The 21,145-nt window shown below is 38.3% G+C and overlaps 2 protein-coding genes across 2 annotated transcripts in view; both read left to right on the top strand.

Annotated features, from left to right (window-relative positions):
- The window catches only part of LOC308265016 (olfactory receptor 2G6-like), a gene marked incomplete at both ends in the record, with an annotated part of 658,093 nt that overhangs the window by 353,674 nt on the left and 283,274 nt on the right, over positions 1-21,145 (top strand). The window lies entirely within an intron of this gene.
- Positions 2,401-3,336, top strand: LOC308265529 (olfactory receptor 2M4-like; the record flags this gene model as incomplete). The annotated part of the gene is made up of 1 exon (XM_080699326.1): positions 2,401-3,336. The coding sequence occupies one exon, from the start codon at positions 2,401-2,403 to the stop codon at positions 3,334-3,336; it is 936 nt and encodes a 311-aa protein (XP_080555452.1).

Below are 21,145 nucleotides of genomic sequence, written 5' to 3' on the forward strand. Positions count from 1 at the left end.
ATATTATAGAGCTGGGTGACAGAGAAGTTCTTATGAAGCTTCATGTTCATAGCATTTAGTTTTCTGAATTTATTTATATTTATTTCATCCTAAGTACCTGATAAGACATACTGGAAAGAGGTAAAAAATGTTAACCCAATTGAGAAAGTAGATTGATAGTTTTAGCTCACTTGACAATAAATAATTCCATCTTAATTCTACCTTTTTTTTTTTTTGGTGGTACTGGGGATGGAATCCAGAAGCTTTCTACCTCCGGGCTATACTCCCAGACCTATTTTTATATTTTATTTGGAAACAGGGTCTCACTAAGTTGTTGAGAGCCTCACTAAGTCACTGAGGCTGGCTTCGAACCTGTGCCATCCTCCTGTCTCTGCCTCCCAAGTGCGGGGATTACAAGCGTGTGCCACCATACCCAGCTTGCTTTATTTGCTTTTTTAAGTTATGCCTATTTATATTCACGATTAACATTATTTGCTTTTTAAAGAAGAGTAAATTGCCATCCTTTATAACTATACAGCAAGTGAAAAATGACAAGTGTTGGCAGAGTTGACTGGCATCTGGGGATGCTCATGGACTCTGCATCCTGGGAGAGGCCTGGCTTTCTTGTTATAATTGAAGCCTAGGGACTGAACCCTGTGGGGGCAAAGGACTTAAGGCCCTTGACACCGTGAAGAATAGGTCTCTAAATATGGGTCTTTTGGACGGAGTGATTGCCCTAGGATCTTCACAGGAAGACGAAGAGGGAAGGTGGTGGTCCCAGGCAGGCTAAGAAGTGAGCGTGGGTTTCCAAGAACAGAGGTTCTGGGATTCACTTGCTGAATCTGAGCCTTGACTACCACTTGTGAGTACAACTGTGGAAAACAAGAGCCATGTTTACTTTCACATGTGGAGTCTGGAGAGAGAAAGGAAAGAAAGAAGGGACATAATGAAAATGAAAGGGAGATCAGTAGGGTAGATGAAAAGAGCCTAGAGGAAGGAGGAGAAGATGGAAAGGGGAGGAATGAAATTGATCTAGTTATGTTATGCGCATGTACAAATTGGCCACAAGAATCCCACCATGTTCTATAATGAATTAAAAAAATTAAATTTTTTAATTAAAAAAATTAAATGAAATAAAAAGGATCACCAAAGTAGAAAGTGAAAGAAGGAAGGAAGAAAAAAGTCTGTTGACCTTACATGACTTTGGTGAGAAAAAAATGAGATAATTTGTATGGAAAGGGTTTTTTATAAGATTATATAAGTGTAAAAATTTCTCAGCCTGATAAAGTTGTTATTTTCTTAGCTCCTTTCTTTTTTTGCCTAGGGACATTTTGCCTCCAAGCTATACCCCCAGCCCTATTTTATTTTTTGTTTTTAAACAGATCTCATTAGGCTATTGAGAGTCTTACATATGGAAAGATCAACATATTTCGGCTCTGTGAGGATTTTATCATTTTATATGGCTTGGAATGACTTAAGGTTAAAATGAGAGAACAATGAATGGAGCTGCTGGTTCTTTTTGCTGATAACTTAGAAATGACACTATATGTAGTATTCAAGAGTTAAAATATTTACATGTATTTTGTTGCACATATGCAAAATTAAAGTACTTAATATGTGATAGTTATACAAATAAACGTGTGACCCATTTGGAAATTATTCTCTCGTTTTAATATTTTTATAACCCATTTTTGCATGTTTTAAGTGGATTTATTTATTTATTTTAACATATTTTTATGGGTCACATACCTTAATATGTAACTTTGAACCTGCTCTGTCCTTGGAGGTGTATGTTTGGATGGTAAACAATATAGTACATTTAGTTTTTGATATTAGGTCATGGGTCAAGGAAGTATCCCAGGTGAAAAAGGTAGAAAATGGATTTCTTTACAATTTAATTGTGTTCTATAGGAAAAATTTCAAAACTTTTTACCTACACAATATTTTTTTAAAATAGTGACAAATATTAAGAATGAACACTCACAATGGCAATCTTCAGTTAATAGAATAGTAATATAAAAATCCATGATCTAGTATACTAAAATATGTTTTTAAATAACCGAAAAAAATCAGTATAAAATAATGATAAAGACATTTCATTATTTCAAGGGATAGGGTATACCTCTCTGGGTTCAATCCCAACTAACACCCCCCCACCCCCCACCACACACACATACACAGAGAAAATGCTTACTGAAGTTATTCTCTGTGAAGTTTGAATGAAGAAGTGTGAAATCACTGGACCAGGTCACACAGCTCACTGTTACTGAGGGTGGCAGCTGAAGGCTGGTGGGAAGGTTGTATGCATGCCTCATATGTACTGCCCAGTAAAGGTCCTTTCCATAGTATGCATATGGAAACTGAATGAATAAATAATCTTGAACTTTTTCTGGAACTTCCAGATAAGACACACTGTTGAGGATGGCATGGGAGAACCAGACTTTCAACTCTGAATTCATCTTGCTAGGCATCTTCAATCACAGTCCCACCCACACCATGCTCTTCACTCTGGTCCTGGGCATCTTCACAGTGGCCTTCTTGGGGAACTTTTCCATGGTACTCCTCATCTACCTGGACACCCGGCTCCACACGCCCATGTACTTCCTCCTCAGCCAGCTCTCCCTCATGGACCTGATGCTCATCTGCACCTCTGTCCCCAGAATGGCCTTCAACTTTTTGTCTGGCAGGAAGTCCATCTCTATGGCAGGGTGTGGAACCCAGATATTCTTCTATGTGTCACTGCTTGGAGCTGAGTGCTTCCTGCTGGCCGTCATGGCTTATGACCGTTATGTGGCTATATGCCACCCTCTTCGGTACACCATGCTCATGAGCCAGAAGCTCTGTGTACTCTTGACTGTGGCTTGCTGGGCCTTGGGCTCTTCTGATGGCATCATTGTGCTCTCAGCTATCCTGTCATTCTCTTACTGTGGCTCTCGGGAAATCCATCACTTTTTCTGTGATGTTGCTGCCCTTCTGCCTCTGTCTTGCACAGACACATCTACATTTGAAAGGCTGATGTTCATCTGTTGTGTGGTGATGCTAATCTTTCCAGTCTTAGTTATCATCATTTCCTATTCCCGTGTCCTTCAAGCTGTCATCCGCATGGGCTCTGGAGAAAGTCGCCGGAAAGCCTTTGCCACCTGCTCCTCCCATTTATCTGTGGTTGGACTCTACTATGGTGCCACCATGTTTATGTACATGAGACCAGCCTCTAACCATACTGCAGACCAGGACACAATGGTGTCCGCCTTCTACACCATCCTCACACCCATGCTGAACCCGCTTATCTACAGCCTGCGCAACAGAGAGGTATCCAGAGCACTCAAGAAGCTGTCAAGGAAAGGCAAGCTCATGTAACTTCGTAAAAAATGTTAGCCTGCTGGTTCTGGCCAACATCCTTCAAGGAAACTGGAATCACTGTGTTATCCTACTTCTGCCAGCTTGCCCATTTTCCCCCAGTTTTTCCAAATTTAAAATAACTAATATGTTTTATATATACATTGTCCATTAACTGAGCTGAATTTGGACATTTACAGAGACCAATTCACCTTTGCAAATGTCAGTTATATTCAGTTGTTAGCCACAAGTGGTGTTTGGCTTTAAGGTGCTTCAGATAAAGTTTGAAGGTTCTTTGGTTTATTTAAGAATAAGGATTACAACTGATCCTCTTATTTTGGAGAGATACCTCTTTGTGAATTAATTACCTGTCAATACATGTCTTTAGTTTTACTGATCCTCAAATCTGGTACTGGCTAATGTTAATCTTGATTCTTCTTTACTTAATTTTTCAGCACTTAGAAAAAGAGAGGCTGGGCGTGGTGGTGCACGCTTGTAATCCCAGTATTTGGGAGACTGGGATGGGAAGATCACAGGTTCGCAGCCAGCCTCAGCTACTTAGTGAGGCCCTCCGCAACTTCGGGAGTCCATGTTTAAAAATAAAGAATAAGCTGGGCATGGTAGCATACACTTGTAATCCCCGCGCTTGGGAGGCAGAGACAGGAGGATCGCACAGGTTCGAAACCAGCCTCAGCTACTTAGTGAGGCTTTCAGAAACTTAGTGAGACACTGTTTCAAAAAAAAAAAATTATATATATATATATATATATATATATATATATATGGATGGTCTGGGAGCATAGCCCAGAGGTAGAAAGCCTCTGGGTTCCACCCCCAGTACCACCAAAAATAAATGAATAAATAAATAAATAAATAAATAAATAAAATAAAAATAAAGAATAAAAAATAGGACTTGGGGTGTAGCTCAGAGGTAGAATGCCCCTGGGTTCAATTCCCAGTACTGAAAAAAACAAAACAAAACAAAAAAAGAAATAGAGAGTATAGGTATGTTTTTCAACTGAGTTTTATGTCTACATAAAATAAGCCTTACAAATTACTTTCTTTACCTTCATATCAAAAGTGACTGTAGATAAAACAACTGTTCTTGGTTGCATAATCATTATGACTATCACTATTGTTTTTAATTTCTTTTTATTCATATATTTTTTTCTTTTGTTATTCAGGGTTGAACTTAGAGACATTCTACCTCCAGGCTACATCTCTAATCCTTCTTATTTTTAATTTTTAAATAGGGTCTTGCTCAGTTGCTGAGGCTGGCCTCGATCCTGCAATCCTTCTGCCTCAGCTTCCCAAGTACCGGGATTGCAAGAGTGCATCACCATGCCCAGCCTCATTCTTATACTAACAGCCAGAATCTGTTTGAAGAAATTAGAAACCGTCAGTTTCTGAAATTGCTGACCATGATTTTTAAAATAAAACTCTAAAAAATGATTTGTTATAAATGGTCCCATAAGAATCACTCAAGTTTTCCTGAATAATATTTTTGGTCTCTGAATCTGTAAATCAATTGTTTTAATGTTCTAAAAGATGTCCACACTTTGATAAACTTTTATGTTTCCAAATATTATTAATTTATGCAATCTGTATACCTAAATCCTCTACATCCATGGCAATTGAAATTAATTACTGCCTTGATTTTATGGAGGTTGCCTTGATTTTTTTACTTCTGTGTCCATATCTAGATTCAATCCTTATTGTCTAATGTTTTATTTATTTATTTATTTATTTATTTATTTATTTATTTATTTTGGTGGTACTAGGGTTCCTGGAAGCCCTTCTACCTCTGGGCTACACTCCCAGACCTATTTTATATTTTTATTTGGAAACAGGGTCTCTTAAGCCAGCGAGGCTGGCTCCAAACCAGCGCAATCCTCCTGTCTCCGCTTCCCAAGTACAGGGATTATAAGCATGCGCCACCACGCCTGGCGTCTTTTTACTTTAAATGCATTTTTTTTTTCTGGTCTGGGGATGGAACCCAGAGATATTCGACCTCCGAGTCACAGCCTCTGCCCTATTTTTTATTCTTTATTTTGAAACCAGGTCTCACTGAGTTGCGGAGGGCCTCACTAAATAGCTGAGGCTGTCCGCGAACCGCGATCCTCCGATCTCAGTCTCCTAAATGCTGGGATTACAAGCGTGCATCACCATGCCCGGCTCTAAATGCATTTGTTACTAAATATTAATTGTATGCTTTAATGGCATGATCATGTATTAAATCCTTTGCATTCTTTAGACACTACAAATTTTGGAACAAGTAAAATATTCTCAATACATTTTTTTAACATAAAATTCAAGTATCATAAAATTTCGCATTGTGTGGATTTTAATCTATCCAAAGACTTATACAATAACCAACACTATCTAATATATTACAAACATTTTTTATCATTCCCAAAAGAAAACTAGTACTCATTAGCAGTTACTCCCCATTACCTCCTTCCCTGTTCTTGACAATCACCGTTTTGTCTCTATAGATTTGCCTGTTTGGGACATTACACATATATGGGATGATATATTATGTGGTCTTTGTAATTGGCTTTTTTTTTTTTTTTTTTTGCGGGTCTGGGGATGAAACCCAGGGACATTTGACCTCCGAACTACACCCCCTGCCCTATTTTTTTATTCTTTATTTTGAAACCGGGTCTCACTAAGTTGCAAACGTCCTCATTAAGTAGCTGAGGCTGTCCACGAACCATGATCCCCCAGTCTCAGCCTCCTAAATGCTGGGATTACAAGCGTGCGCCACCAGGCCCGGCTTTGTAATTGGCTGTTATTTAACTGAACATAATGTTTTCATTTTTCTTGTGGAAGCATGTATCAACGATTCATTCTTTTATACAAATGAATAATATTCCTTAGAATTATTGTACTGCATTTTATCTTTTCACTGAACAATTGATGAGCATTTAGGATTTTTTTGGTTTTCAGATGTTCTGAATAATAGTACTAAGAAATATATATATTTTTTGTGTACTGGGGATGGAACCCAGGGGCCTTCTACCTCTGGGCTATACTCCCAGATTTATTTTTTATATTCTATTTGGAAACAGGGTCTCTTAAGCCAGCTGAGGCTGGCTTCGAACCTGCGCGATCCTCCTGTCTCAGCCTTCCAAGCTCGGGGATTACAAGCATGCACCACCGTGCCCGGCAACTAAGAAATGTTTATGTACATATATTCATGAGGTCGTCAAATCTCTTGGGTGTATACATAGATGGGAATTTTTTTTCTTTTTCTTTTTTTTTTTTTTTTGGTGGTGGTACTGGGGTTCCTGGAAGCCCTTCTACCTCTGGGCTACACTCCCAGACCTATTTTTTTTTTTTTTGAAACAGGGCCTCTTACGCCAGCACGGCTGGCTTCGAACTTGCTCGATCCTCCTCTCTGCCTCCCAAGCGCGGGGATTACAAGCCTGCGCCACCACGCCCAGCCATAGATGGGAATTTGTTCCACCACATGGTAACTCTAACTTGAACTTTTAGATGCTGTCTAAATGTTTTCCACCGTGGCTGCAAAGTTTTATATTTCTGCTAGCAGTGTATTTGGGCTCAGTATCATCATATCCTTGCTATTTTGGGCTCCTCTCCACTTTTTAAATAGCCATCTCATATGTTGTGAAGTAGAATCTCATCATAGTTTTGATTTGTATTTTCTGAGTGACTGATGTTAATAATTTTTCATTTGATACTGACTTTTATATAATTTCTTTGAATAAATGCCTACTAAGATCCAACTAAATTGAGTTGTCTTTTTTTTTTTTGCTGTCATAGAAAATGATGAATTAAGCAGAATTTATTTCCAAGCTCTTCAAAGGTTATCACAAACACAAGTAAAGTATCCTTCCAAATCTGTCCCAAATTAAATCAAAGGCACACCATAAAAGTAAACCACTTGTGACACGAACACTTTTAGGTTATAATATTTCCACATTATTTTGTTTTTAACCATTTGAAATGTTTGGTATGTAAGTCATACTTTAAACATTTTTAAGGACATGAAATAATGTAGTAACTTTTTAAAAGTACAACCACAACTATAAAGTAAAGGGACTTAAGAGGGCAAAGATTAAATCTACTTCATACACAAAATGGGGCAATCTACTATACAACACACAATTAGTCTTTCCAAACAAGTTTGCTAAGAAATGTATCCCATGTTTAGTGTTAAAAATTAATCTACTCAGAAAAGTCAAGACATCATTTGATTAGGAAAGCCTATTCTTCTCCCTAATTTTATGCTTTCTTGTCTTCATTTAATAATGGTAAATTCATGATCAAAGAACAAATTTTATTATAGTATAAAAATCTTAGGAACAAATTACAAATATTCCATTTTTAATAACAAAAATGTTTTCCTTCCTAAAATGTAAACATCCAGTAAACAAAACATACATGATATTCTAGGTCTAGCAACACTGGCAATCACTTATTAAAGAGGTGTATTTTGGTATATTTGGTGGTAAGGTTTTATTTATTTTAATATAAAGCACTTCACCAAAAGAACCAGGCCAATAGGATTTAAAACTCTACTCCTTCACTGCTTTCTTACTTGAGTAGAAAATCATGAATTTCTGTAGAATTTTGGCTATAGAACCAGGCCACAACCTTGTCATTTTAATAGGTTATGCTTTTGACTGAATTCAGTTTATGTTTTTTAATTATTTATGAAATTTTTATATAATATCTATAAACCCATTGTTTAAGATCAGAAAGATTACAGCCTAACTTGTATTTCTTTTTTTTTTTTTTTTTTTTTTTTTTTTAGTGGTACTGGGGGTGGAACCCAGAGGAGGCTTTTTACCTCCAAGCTATACTCCCAGACCTATTTTATATTTTATTTGGAAACAGGGTCTCACTAAGTTGCTGAGAGCCTCACTAAATAAGTGGCTGACGCTGGCTTCGAACCTGTGCGATCCTCCTGTCTCTGCCTCCCAAGTGCTGGGATTACAAGCGTGCACTACCATGCCTGGCTCACCTAACTTGTTTTTTAAAAGGATATGTTTTAATTCTTACATTTGTGCCACAGACCCCCCTTGAGGTAGTCTGTATACACAGGATGAGGTAGGTGTTCAACTCCATACTTTTCCATGTAGCTATCCAGTTGTCACCATACCACTTATTGAAAGGCCTTTGCTAGTCCTTTGAACTTTCATTCTTATCCATAGATAGTTGACCCTAAGTTTATCTACTTATTCCTGCACTTAGTTCTGTTTTATAGATCTATCTCTCTGTCTGATATGAACACAGTACTCCCTTGAACATGATACCTCCATGATAAGTTTGACCTTCCAAGTGTGAATTTGCCAACTTTGTTTTCCTTGGTTATCTGTTTTAGCTATTCTAGGTCTCTTAAATTTACGTGTAAATGTTAGAATCATCTTATAGATTTCTGAAAAAATAGCATCTGGAATTTTTGTATGGCTGGTATTACATCTACATATTAATTTGGGATATTGTACTTTAACAATAAGTCTCCTAATTTACAGATACAGGTTGTTTTTATGTCTTCCTTTCAATTTTTCTTTGAGCATTTATAGTTTGAGGATATATAAATCTTACATTATTGTTTTAACTTATTGTTAAGTAGTTTATTCTTTTTTCTATTCTTTATATACTTTTGTGTTTTAAATTTAACTTCCTTCCTTTCTTTTTTCCTTCCTTCTTACCTTCCTTTCTTCTTGTACTGGGTATTTAACCCAAGGGCATGCTGGCTTCAAGCTACACCCTTAGTCCTTCTAATTTTTTTGAACAGGGTCTCACTATTGCTGAGGGTCTTACTAAATTGATGAAGGTCTTACTAAATTGCTGAGTCTGACTTCTAGCCTATCTCAGCCTCCTAAGCACTGGGATTACAGGCATGGACCACTGCGATTTACTTAATTTCATTTTTGATTGTTCATTGCTTCGTTGTTTCAATATGTTGTTCTTTTTCACTATGAACAGAGGTAGCTTTGAATTAAATTTTAAATCTGCATATATGCAGCAGCAGGACGAATTGTTTACTTAACCATTATTCTTCTGTATTCAGTTCCTCAACTTTTTTTCTTTGCCTGCTACTGGGGATTGAACCCAGTTGCATTAAACCTCCGAGCCACACCCCTAACCCTATTTATTTTTATTTTGATAAAGGGTCTTGATAGGTTGATAAGAGTCTCACAACTTGCTGAAGCTGTCTTCAAAGTGCAATCCTCCTCCTCCTGTCTCAGTCTTCCAAGTACTGGGATTACAGGTGTGCACCACCATGCCTGGTTCAACTCCATACTTATTCAGTTCCTCAACTTTGAGAGTTTGACCAAAATCTTTGGCAATTGATCTCAGCACAGAATGCACAACTCACATGCTAAAGTAATTATACATATGTTACAGGTTCTTCATGATTTTGGTACTCTCATTGTGATGAAATCATTCTATGTACAGATGACTGATGTCTATGGATATTTAAGATTTTTAAGGAAATATAGCATATCCGTGAAGGCAGGATGATAGTCATCAAGGATAATACCAAGAAACTGAAATGCATTCCTTAACAGAAGTATCCATGTTCTAAATAAAACACAATTAAACAATTTAAAATTTGGGCAATAAAGATAGGTCAATAAAGCTGGTGGTGGTACACACTTGGAATCCCAGCATTTGGGAAGCTGAAACAGGAGGATCGCAGTTTGAGGACAACCTCAACTATTACTTAGTGAGGCCCCTTCCAACTCAGTGAGACCCCGTTTTAAAATAAAGAATAAAAAATAGGGCTGGGGGTGTAGCTTGGAGGTAGAATGTCCCTGGCTTCCATCCCAGTACCACAAGAAAAAAATAAAAGGTCAATAATATGAAAGTTCCACTGGTCATAGTGTTTGGTTTGAGTTTAATGGCAATCAAATACTATAGGAAAGCCGGGAGTGGTGGCGCACGCTTGTAATCCCCGCGCTTGGGAGGTGGGGACAGGAGGATCATGTAGGTTCGAAGCCAGCTGTGCTGTCTTAAGAGACCCTGTTTCCAAATAAAAATATATAAAAAACAATAGGTCTGGGAGTGTAGCCCAGAGGTAGAAGGGCTTCCAGGAATCCCAGTACCATCACACACACACACACACACACACACACACACACACACACACACACTATAGGAAAGAAGCCTGATTTAAAGAGGTATTCATTTTTGTCGTCAGCATAGTAACACAAGTCATAGCAATCTAGAGATCCACCATAAGAAACATTAAAATCAGAAAATCTTGGAATAGTTAAATTTGCCATCCCCTATTTGTGGTGCCCACGATTCATTTTCCAGCTATTCATACAAACACAGTGAGTATTATTTCTCATGAAAAAAATTCTTCCTATATTCAATGCAATGTCTAGAGAAACAGCATTATACATACCTTTAATTTTTTTTTAGTTTTTTTTGTGTTTTTTTTTTATTTTTTTATTGGTGCACTGTATTCATACATCATAGTAGGATACATACTATGTAGACATACATGCACACTTTTCCCAGTCAGCCCCCACCTAATCCCCACCCCATTCTCTCCCTATCCCTCCCTCCCATGCTTGGCTTAGTAGTTGACATCTAGTATTATGGCAATTTATCTAAAATTAAAAATGATAATCTCACATAAAAGTTTCATTTGTCTGATACCAAGCTTTTGATGACTTAAAGATAACATTTCAATATTTCTTTTTGCTTTCTTTCTTACCAGAGAATCTTTTTTTCTATTTTTTAGGTGAAACTATCATATATTTATATATTTATTTTTCAGAAAAAAATCTATCCTAATATGGAATATGGAGTCTAGGTACCCAAAACGATCTTGAAAAAGAACAAAGCAAGAAGATATATATTTTCTGATTTCAAACCATATAAAGCTACAATAATTGAAACAGTGTAGTACTATTCTAAAGGCAGATATATAAACCATTGGAGTTAAATAAAAGCCTAGAGCTAAATTCTTCCCTATATTGTTGTTATTTTTGACAAGGTTTCCACGAACATTTGGTGGTGGAAATATTAATCTTTTAACTAAATATTGTTAAAAATAATAATTACATGGAAAAGAATAAAATTGGACCCTTACCTAATCCCATATACAAATATTAACTCAAAATAGATAAAAGACCTATATATAAATCTTAAGACTATAAACTTTTAGGAGAAAATCTGGGTCATAAAACCTCACAACATTGAACTTGGCAGTGATTTCTTGGTTATGATTTCAATGGCATATGCAACAGAAGAGTATACAAACTCCCTAAAAAATAAAAAAAAAATTATTGTATATCCAAAGACAATGTAAACAGAGTTAACAGTTACTAATAGAATGGGATAAAATATTTCCAAATGCTATATCTGAAGGTATATTAATATTCCAACTAGAAGTCCTAGAAATTAACAACAATAAAGGCAAACAATACCCTTTAGAGATAGGTAAAAGACTAACATAAATAATGAATCTCCACAGATAACCAATCTTAGTTGTCTGTTGGATGGAAAATCTTGTTTCTCTAGTTCTGGAGTGTGTTACCTATTTCTTCTTTGTAGTTAATCTCTTTGAGTATTTTCTCTAGTGCTGGTTTTGAAGACAAATTCCTTCAGTTTCTGTTTGTCATGGAAGCTTCTTATTTCTCCATCTAATTTGATAGAAAGTTTTGCTGGGTAGGAAATTTTTGGCTGGAAGTTGTTTTCTTTCAGAGTTTGGAATATGTTACTCCAAGCCCTTCTGGCTCTCATGACTTGGTTTGGGAAGTCTGGAGTGATTCTAATTGGTTTGCCTCTGAATGTCACTTGGCCCTTTGCTTTTGTTGCCTTTAAGATTCTCTGCTTGGCTTCCACATTGGTCATTTTGACAATTATGTGGCGTGGGGATGCTCTTCTCCGATCCTGTCTAAAGGGAGTTCTATAAGTTTCCTGGACCTGCATATCGACCTCTTGCTCTATGTCTGGAAAATTTTCTGCTATTACTTCCTTGAAGAGACTGTTGATCCCTTTGGTTTCACTTTCTTTTCCCTCCTCTATTCCAATTATTCTTAGGTTAGCTCTCTTAAAATGGGCCCATATTTCTTCAATATCAGATTCCTGCTGTTGGATATTTTTTTCTAGATTAGAAACTATGCGTTCATTTTTGGAATGATCATCTTCTAAGAGCAAGATTCTGTTCTCCATGTGTTCTAATCGGTTGTTTGTGCTTTGAATTGAGGCCTTTACTTCATTAATTGCATCCTTTATCTCTTTTTGGCTCTCTCTGAGTTCTTTTCGAAGCACCTCTATTATTTCTACAGTTATTTTCCTGATTTGATCTTCTAGAAATCTCTGATTTTCTGTTTTATCGGGTTCTGATGTTGTGGGGTTGTGAGCATTCATTGCTCCAGTATTATTCCTCTTTCCCATGATTTCGGAAGTTTGTGCCTTCTCTGGGTTCTTCCCTTGGGTCACTATGACTTCACTTAAGGTGTTTTGGATCTCGAGTCAGTAGTATCTCAGACCCCACTACTCCTTTACTGGGTTTTATCACAGAGTCTCTGACCCAGAGAGTCGATAGAGGCTGCTTTAGACTGTGGGGGGTGCCAGGTTGCACGTTCTCCTATGGTGTGCTATCTCTGCCACCGCCCCTCCCCCACTGGGTCAAGTCCCAGGGAGTACAGTACTGGGATTTCTCCTCTGTGGCCCTCAATTTGACTCACTGTTCTTGAGTACGCAGATGTAGCTGTACTGGCCTCGCTGAATTCGGTGCTGCTGCCGCCGGTGGCAATATGGCGCCGCTGCTACGCCCTCGGCTGTGGGGCTGGTGTTTTTCTTCTTGGTTTTGATTTCCACTCTGAATCCCTGCAGCGTGTGCTGAGCTCGGCCACTGGGAGCTTTAGATGCTCTCTGCGCAGAGAAATCCTGCCTGGCTGTTACGCAGTGGCTCACCTCGGCTTGCTGTAGCCGTCCTGTGAATTCGCCGGTGCCGCCGGCAGTATGGCACTGCTGCCGCGTCTGCCGTGTCCTTGGGCATGAGGCCGGTTATCTCCTCTGTGGCTCTGTTCTCAGTCCGCTTTCTCTCTGGAGCTTGGTGATTTTTTGTTTCACTGGTGATGGTGTTTTCTGGCTATGAAAGGCGCTGATTTTGTGGTAATGGAGATTTGTTGTTAGCGGGGCTCTTAAGCCCCGCTTTTCTCGGTCGCCATCTTCCCGGAAGTCCCGATTATAACTTTATACATACCTTTAAAATCAAGCTCTCTGTCATAGTGTGTGCCTGTATTCATATATGTATGTAGGGATCAAACCAGGGGTATTTCACCACTAAGCCACACACCAGCCCTTTTTATTTTTTGAAACAGAGGCTCACTAAGTTGCCCATTCTCCTCAAACTTGCAACCTTTCTATGTCAGACTCCCAAATACTGGGATTACACTTGTGCACCAACACGCCTGGTTTTGTCATAGTAAAACCATGGGAAATAAGAGAGTAGAATTCAAATTTGTTCAACACTAAACATGAATTTTCAGTTTGACAAAAAGGATGTCTAAAACTTTGTATTGTTCCGTTTGGTGTTATTATCTGATGCAAACATTCTCATTTATTTGTTGGAAGGTGGCCTCTACCGATATTAATCAATGGGAGCTTTGATTGGCTACAATATCCAAAAAGTTCTCCAATTTATGGGTTGGCTTTAAATTCTATACAATTGGCACATCACTACATACAAGACTGAGCCACAAAAGTCTCCAGATCAGAACCTTTTCTCACTAGGAACTAGCACATCTTCATCATCCAGTGGTTCATGGGAAGGCTTGGTCCCCAGCCCATGTTGCTACTGAATGGCTGGGAACTTTAAAAGATGGAGTTTCCTGAGAGGTCTTCCAGTCACCAAGGAAGTGCCCACAGAGAAGATATTGAAACCTCAGACTTTTCTTCTCTCTTTTCCTGCACAGCCATGAGGTGAGTGGATTTTCTGTGCCACATGTCCTCAACATGATACTCTGCATAGACTGAGCTTTAGAACTCTGAGCTAAAATAAGCCCTTCTTTTTAAGTTTATTTAGGTATTTGTTACAGTGATAGAAAATAACATACCCCACTGACAATTTCTTCTGATTTAAATTATCTTGGCTGCCCTGGATGAAATTAAAATGTGTCACACTTTTAACAATGGAAGCTTCAAGGACTCAGGAAGTGCAGGCAGCTGGCTTTATCACTTGCAAATCCAAAATTAACATGAATTTATGTCCTTTCAGATACCAACTTTATTTTTCCAACTCAGATGTTTTGTGCTCTTTATTTAGTAGGTGGCTGTGGAGAAGCTGACTTGGATCAATCACATGAAGTCCATTCAGACCGTGCACCCTAACCATCTCAGCATTTGCTGACTTGGTGTAGAAACCCATCAGGCCTTGATGCTCAGACTCTGCTGTGCAGGTAAGGATTCCAATCTTACTAATGGAAATTTGAGGTGGCAACAGAATAGAAGAAAAGAGTCCCCCTACTTAGAGGCTATTGTTTAGTGTTATCACCACCCATGAGCTCTGTCTTGCAGGTTCCCAAACTAAACACAGAGATTTACAAGAATGTGTCACAGGTCTCAGCAGATAGCTGTACTTACAGTTCAGGTTTATTAGAGTGATGAAGTTAGAAATCACAAGAGATCATGAAGATGAGAAGCAGACAGAACCTACTGAAATACTTTTTTCATGCTTTCTTCATGTGTGGTGGTCACAAAGAGTGAAGAGCACCTTCCCCAAATGATGAAAACACAATATATGTGTGATGTTTCTGCCCAAGAAAGCCTGTTAGGGCTTAGTGCATACAATTTGATTGGGAGCCAATCATGCTGGTATTCTCTTCCTAGAATATACCGAAACTTCAGACTTCTAGAAGTGGAGGTGTTCAGCATAAATCATCATACTTGCATGAACATCCAAAGCCCTGAGCGGCACTATTAAGAGTTAACTGATCACTGGGGATATTCTGAGAACTGCATTCCTAGATGCCAGCTTAGGTAAACAGACCTTTCTAGGAGAACTGTAATAAGAATGGGATGCCTACTGCTAAGTTGACTAATGCTCCAGAAAAATAACCAAAAAATGTAGTGATTAAGTGATCATCTGAAAGCTAAGTGTGAAAGCTCCTCCTTAGTGTTCTTCTTCCTAAATATTTAAATATTTATGGATAGATGTAGCCCAGTTTGTTATGCTTACCAATGGAATAATCTAATATGCTTTTTTGATTATTTTATTTAGACAGTGTTTGTTACAGTGATACTTATATTAACTTGATTGTGAACTAAATTCACATACTTAATTTTTTTTTTTTTTTTGGTGGTACTGGGGATGGAACCCTTCTACCTCCAGGCTACACTCCCAGACCTATTTTTATGTTTTTTTTTTTTTTAACTTGGAAACAGGGTCTCTTACGCCAGCGCGGCTGGCTTCGAACCTGCGCGATCCTCCTGTCTCTGCCTCCCAAGCACGGAGATTATAAGGGTGCGCCACCACGCCCAGCTATTTTTATATTTTTATTTGGAAACAGGGTCTCTTAAGCCATCGAGGCTGGCTTTGAACCTGTGCGATTCTCCTGTCTCTGCCTCCCAAGCGTGGGGATTACCAGTGTGCACCACCATGCCCAGCTCACATACTTATTTTTTAATGGTAGCATAATCAAATCTGGCCCAAAACATGTGGACAAATTTAAAAATTCAAACAAAAGCCAATTGTATCTTTCCAAAATAATTTATGCTAAGTATAAGAGAGGGTTTGTTTTTGTTTTTGTTTTTGCACTACTGGGGATTGAACCCAGGGGAGCTTTACCACTGAGCTGCACTCTCAGCTTTTCTATTTTTTTATTATTATTATTTTGAGACACAGCCTAGCTTAAGTTTCCCAGGTTGTCTTCAAACTTGCCATCTTCATGCCTCAGCCTCTGAGTTGCTGAGATTACAGGCATGTGCCACAACACCTGGCAAAGAGAGTTTTTAAATAAATATTGCTCCAACTATGACATGTCAAAAAAATCTAGATTTATCCATTTATCTGTTGATGGGCACCTCAGCTGGTTCAACTAACTTGGCTATTGTGAATTGTGATACTATAAACATGGGCATGCATGTATCTCTATTTATGTTGTCTTCAATTTCTTTGAATAATTCCTAAGGAGTGGTATAGCAGGATCATATGGTAACTTCATTTTTAGTTCATGAGGAACCTCCATACTGATATCCACAGTGGTTCTACTAATTTACAATACCACCAACTTCTTTGTCCTGGGATACCCAGAAATTGAACCATGGCACAAGGCTTAGAACTACTAGTACATTAAGAGAACCTTCTTAGGGTACAGGAGTGAATGGAAACCACAGAGGGTTGGCAGCAAGCTGCACTCCCAGATAGCCACCACTAGGTGTCACTAATGATTTGATGTCGCAGGACAATTTTCTACAGGAAAGCCTACCTGGGCAGGGGAGAATGAAGTTATCCATGTGATTCTCTTTCTTTCTTTCCTTCCTTCCTTCCTTTCTTCCTTCCTTCTTTTGTGGTACTAGGAATGGAACCCAGGGGCCCTCTACCACAGGGCTACACTCTCAGACCTATTTAATATTTTATTTGGAAATAGGGCCTCACTAAGTTTATGAGAGTTTCTCTAAGTAGCTGAAGCTGGCTTTGAACCTGCTCAATTCTCCTGTCTCATCCTCCCAAGTACTGGAATTGCAAGCATGCGCCATTATGCCTGGCAGATCTTGTCTTCTGTATTGGGAATGGCCTAGGAAGATTTGAGAAAGCTCTGATTATTAATAAGTATATTTCAAAAATTGGGTGAGGGGCAGACCTGTGGAAGGACTTGGTTTCGGCCAGGAAGCAAGCAGCTATTGTAACATAAATTAACCTAGCTAAAGGTAATTAACAAGTAGAAAGAGAAGGGGAGCTAGGACTTCCTCATTCTAAAGACAGGTTTACATAATAATTGATAATCTAGTTAAGATGGGAGGAGGGGATCGACTTTTGTGAAAGGAGAAAACTGGTCATAGACCAGGAATTCGGTGGGAAAATTAAGGGGATGGACTTTACCTATGTCAGAGTTACGTAGGCAAAAGTAAAATGGAGGATGTCGTGTCTATAAAAAGGCTGTTCTGTGTTTTATATTTTGGGTGAATTCATTCGAACCCCCCTCCATGCCACTCCTGAATGGCATGGGGCTGTAACTGTCTTCTGTACTTCATCTTTTTAATAAAGTCCTTTAAATCTTAAGCAAGAGTCCGGGCTATTGCATATTTATCCTTAGCTCAGGACAAGAACCCATGGGGTTTTTTTTTAGGGGAATTGTTTCCAGGGGTCTAACAAAGGTCCCCGGGGATTGTTCCCCTAAATGGTAACCCTCACCCCCAAAAGGTAACATTCATCTTTAACCATAACATTCTGATTGTACATTTCTGACTTTGCATATGCTTGATTACCAACATGCCCAGTGTTTACTGTCTCCACATAAAGAAGGAAGCACATTGAAGAAAACCAGGTGATGAGGCGCCATTGGGCTCAAATAGCACAAAGATCTAGTCTCTTGAATATGTAAGTTACGCTGACAAACAATAAGGTAAAAACAGGCAAACCGTAGGATAAAAGAGAAAAACACTTGAACAAACAATTTTCAAAAAGAAAATAAAAAATACTGCAAGTAGATGAAAAGTTGTTCAACTTCAGTACTCAGAGACAGAGAAAATCATGAGATACTACCAAACACAGTCAACTTAAAAAAAAATCACACTCTCCAGTGTCATGAGTTATCTAAGAATCAGCAAAAATCTCGTAATAAATAATAGATATCTAAATTAGTATAGCCTATTTTAGAAGGCTACTAAGCATTTTGTAGTAAAACTGAGTGTACAAATAATATGATCCCCAAATCCAATTTGGGCTACAACCAATAATTAAGTTGGGACCCATGGATCCTGGGAGATGTTTAAAGCTCTTTCTGAGGTCATTGTTCATAAAAACCCCAGTCTGGAATGAGACAATCCTTTTTTTTGTTATTGGTATAATTATGTTGGTTCAGTACATAGGTCTGCCCTGGGGACAGGGGACTTTATGCACTGACAAAGAAGTGATCAGAATGTTGTTAATTCTCCTCTAATATTTCCTCAAGGGCCCCAAACCTTGCTATTTCTAGCCCTAGATGCTCAGTTGTTTACAAGAAAACAACAAAACTAAGAGCAATGTTAGTCTTCAGGGTAGCTTAGAACTCAGCTCTCCTCAGACTTTCCCACTTCAACAAAAATGGTAAAGGATTGTCTCAGATCTAAGGAAAGAGGATGGCCAGGAATCTAGAAGATAAATCTTTAGATGTGGGCAGGGAATGACTTAAATCCTTGTTACTTCTGTAGGTTCTAGTTCCAAATGATGAGGAGGGTCAAGGCAGGAGGCAGACTGTGGCATTATTTGTTAGGAAATGTTCTGCCTGAGAGAGTATGGGGTAAGGAGATGTTTGTGACCAAGAAGCTCAGGAATAGATAAGCGCATTTCACCCCACCTTGCCTATACAGATGCCCCCTACCCTCCAAACCAACACCAGAGAAAAGGGCCTCAGAGCAGGAAGGTGTGTGTCCATTATGAGGAAAATACAGTTGTGACATGACTGATTCCACCAGTGTTTGAAAACCAAGTTTCCAAATGTCTTGAGTACCAGTTTTCATGAAGAAGCCTTCTTTCCTAGCCCTAGTGGGCCCACATTTCCTTTCTCTCACAAAGGCATCTGTAATGAGCTGAGCTTGCATGCAGATTTAGGCAAAAGGTACACAGAGAGAACTCAGGGCATCCTTTCAAAGCTCTCTTTAAATTGAGGATTTGATTTTTAAAAAAAAGATCTTTAAAAAGGATCATTTTCCTGGCATTGAGCACTGTGGGTATTTCCATCAGGGAAGCTGTCTAAGAGAGTGGTTATAGAGAAACAAATTGGGAAACTTAGGTTCTGTGTCCTTGGATCAGTATCCTAACTTAAACTAGTCTGCAGTGCCTTCAAACTCTGATGCCTGCCTATCATTGAGAGTAAAATACTCATAATGTACTACAGCAATTAGGTGTAAAGAAGATCCCAGAAATAAAATAGTTCAATTGCTTGTGCCTTTTATGTTCAAATATAACACAGCTGCATAGAATGACAGGCTAAAAGAATATCTAATGGGTTACTATTTAGCGTCCTTAAATGCTTGCATATTAAATCACTGATAAGTAAAGAAAGACTAGAAATATCAGCACCTTGCCATCTTTCTAGGTTTGAAAGTTGGCTACACAATTCCTTCCAACTACAACTGGATTTGTTGTTCTTCCTATATCTTTTACATATATATGCTTTAATTTACATGCATTCTACCATGTTTGGAGAATACAACGAACTCTATTACTCAGCAGATTATTAATGAAGTTGGTAGATACAACCTGAAGAACACCATCTGACTGCCTCCCTGTAATCCTGGATAGACAGAAACTTCGGTTCACTTTTCCCTTCACACCAGGGCTGGGGAAAGAAAAACAGCAAGGCATGGGTTCCTGGCAAATAGGTGCTCCTGCACACATCGTGGCAGGGAGAGATCTTAATTGAAGGCGTAGTGATTAGGGGCTCATTAATCAGGCTCCTGGGACTGTGGCAGAAAACTTTTAATGAGTTGGGCAAAGTTGAGCACCCACAAAGCCATGTTAAATTAGCTTCTCAATTAGCAAGAGTTAAAACTATGATGGCCCTTTGGAACTCATAGTTAATTAAGACTCTTAATATATTAAAGGCATTGAGGGGAGCTTTCTTGATCAATAAGGACCCTTCATTAGCAAACTCAAAAGGGACAGAGCTGTGTGGTTGCCATGATGACACTGGCAGATAAATGAGTCTAATAGCAGCAGTTACCTTACTCTGAACTGTACATTATATTCAAGTACTGCCAGCCTCTGCTTGGTATTACCACATTACATGATGTAGAATTACCAAGTTATATATTATAATTACTGTTATGCAACATATAATTACCAAGTTATAGGACATAATTAAGTTATATGAAATATGATTACCAAGTTATATGATATAATTACCAGTTGTGTGATAAGCTTTTAACATCAAAACACCATCTCCTCTCATCCTAATATAAAGGCATGATGCTAAAATAGCCCAATTTAAATGTACAAATGTAAAGAAAATTAGATTGATTTATCAGTATTACATAAAAATAAATTTTTGGTGTGTGGTACTGGGGGTGGAACCCAGAGGCTTTTCTACCTCCGGGCTATACTCCCAGATCTATTTTTTTTATACTTTATTTGGAAACAGGGTCTCACTAAGTTGCTGAGAACCTCTCTAAGTAGCCAAGGCTGGCTTTAAACCTGTGTGATCCTCCTGTCTCAGCCTCGCAAGCACTGGGATTACAAGCATACACCACTATGCGTAGCAAAATAAAAATTTAAAGTGTGATTTGCATATCAACTACTATAATAAATCTGTTATATATAGCATATATGATAAAAATCTGCTTTCTATAAATATACTGAGAGTAGACATTAATTTTATCCTTTTATTTTATAAAATATCACTATGCATTCATACAGATATCTTTTTTTGTGTGTGGGTCTAGGGATAGAACCCAGGGGTATTCAAACTCCGAGCTACACCCCCATCCTATTTTTTATTCTTTATTATGGAACACAGTCTCACTAAGTTGTGGGGGGCCTCACTAAATACTAAGCACTAAGTAGCTGAGGCTATCCACAAATCATGATCCTCTGGTCTCAGCCTCCTGAATTCTGGGATTACAAGCATGAGCCACTAAGCCCAACTCCCATACAGATATCTTCTTAAGGTAGTCTTAGACTCCTAAGAAT

The sequence above is a fragment of the Muscardinus avellanarius genome (genome assembly GCF_963383645.1).
Source record: "Muscardinus avellanarius genome assembly, chromosome: 7".
In the NCBI taxonomy this organism is placed as follows: Eukaryota; Metazoa; Chordata; class Mammalia; order Rodentia; family Gliridae; genus Muscardinus; species Muscardinus avellanarius.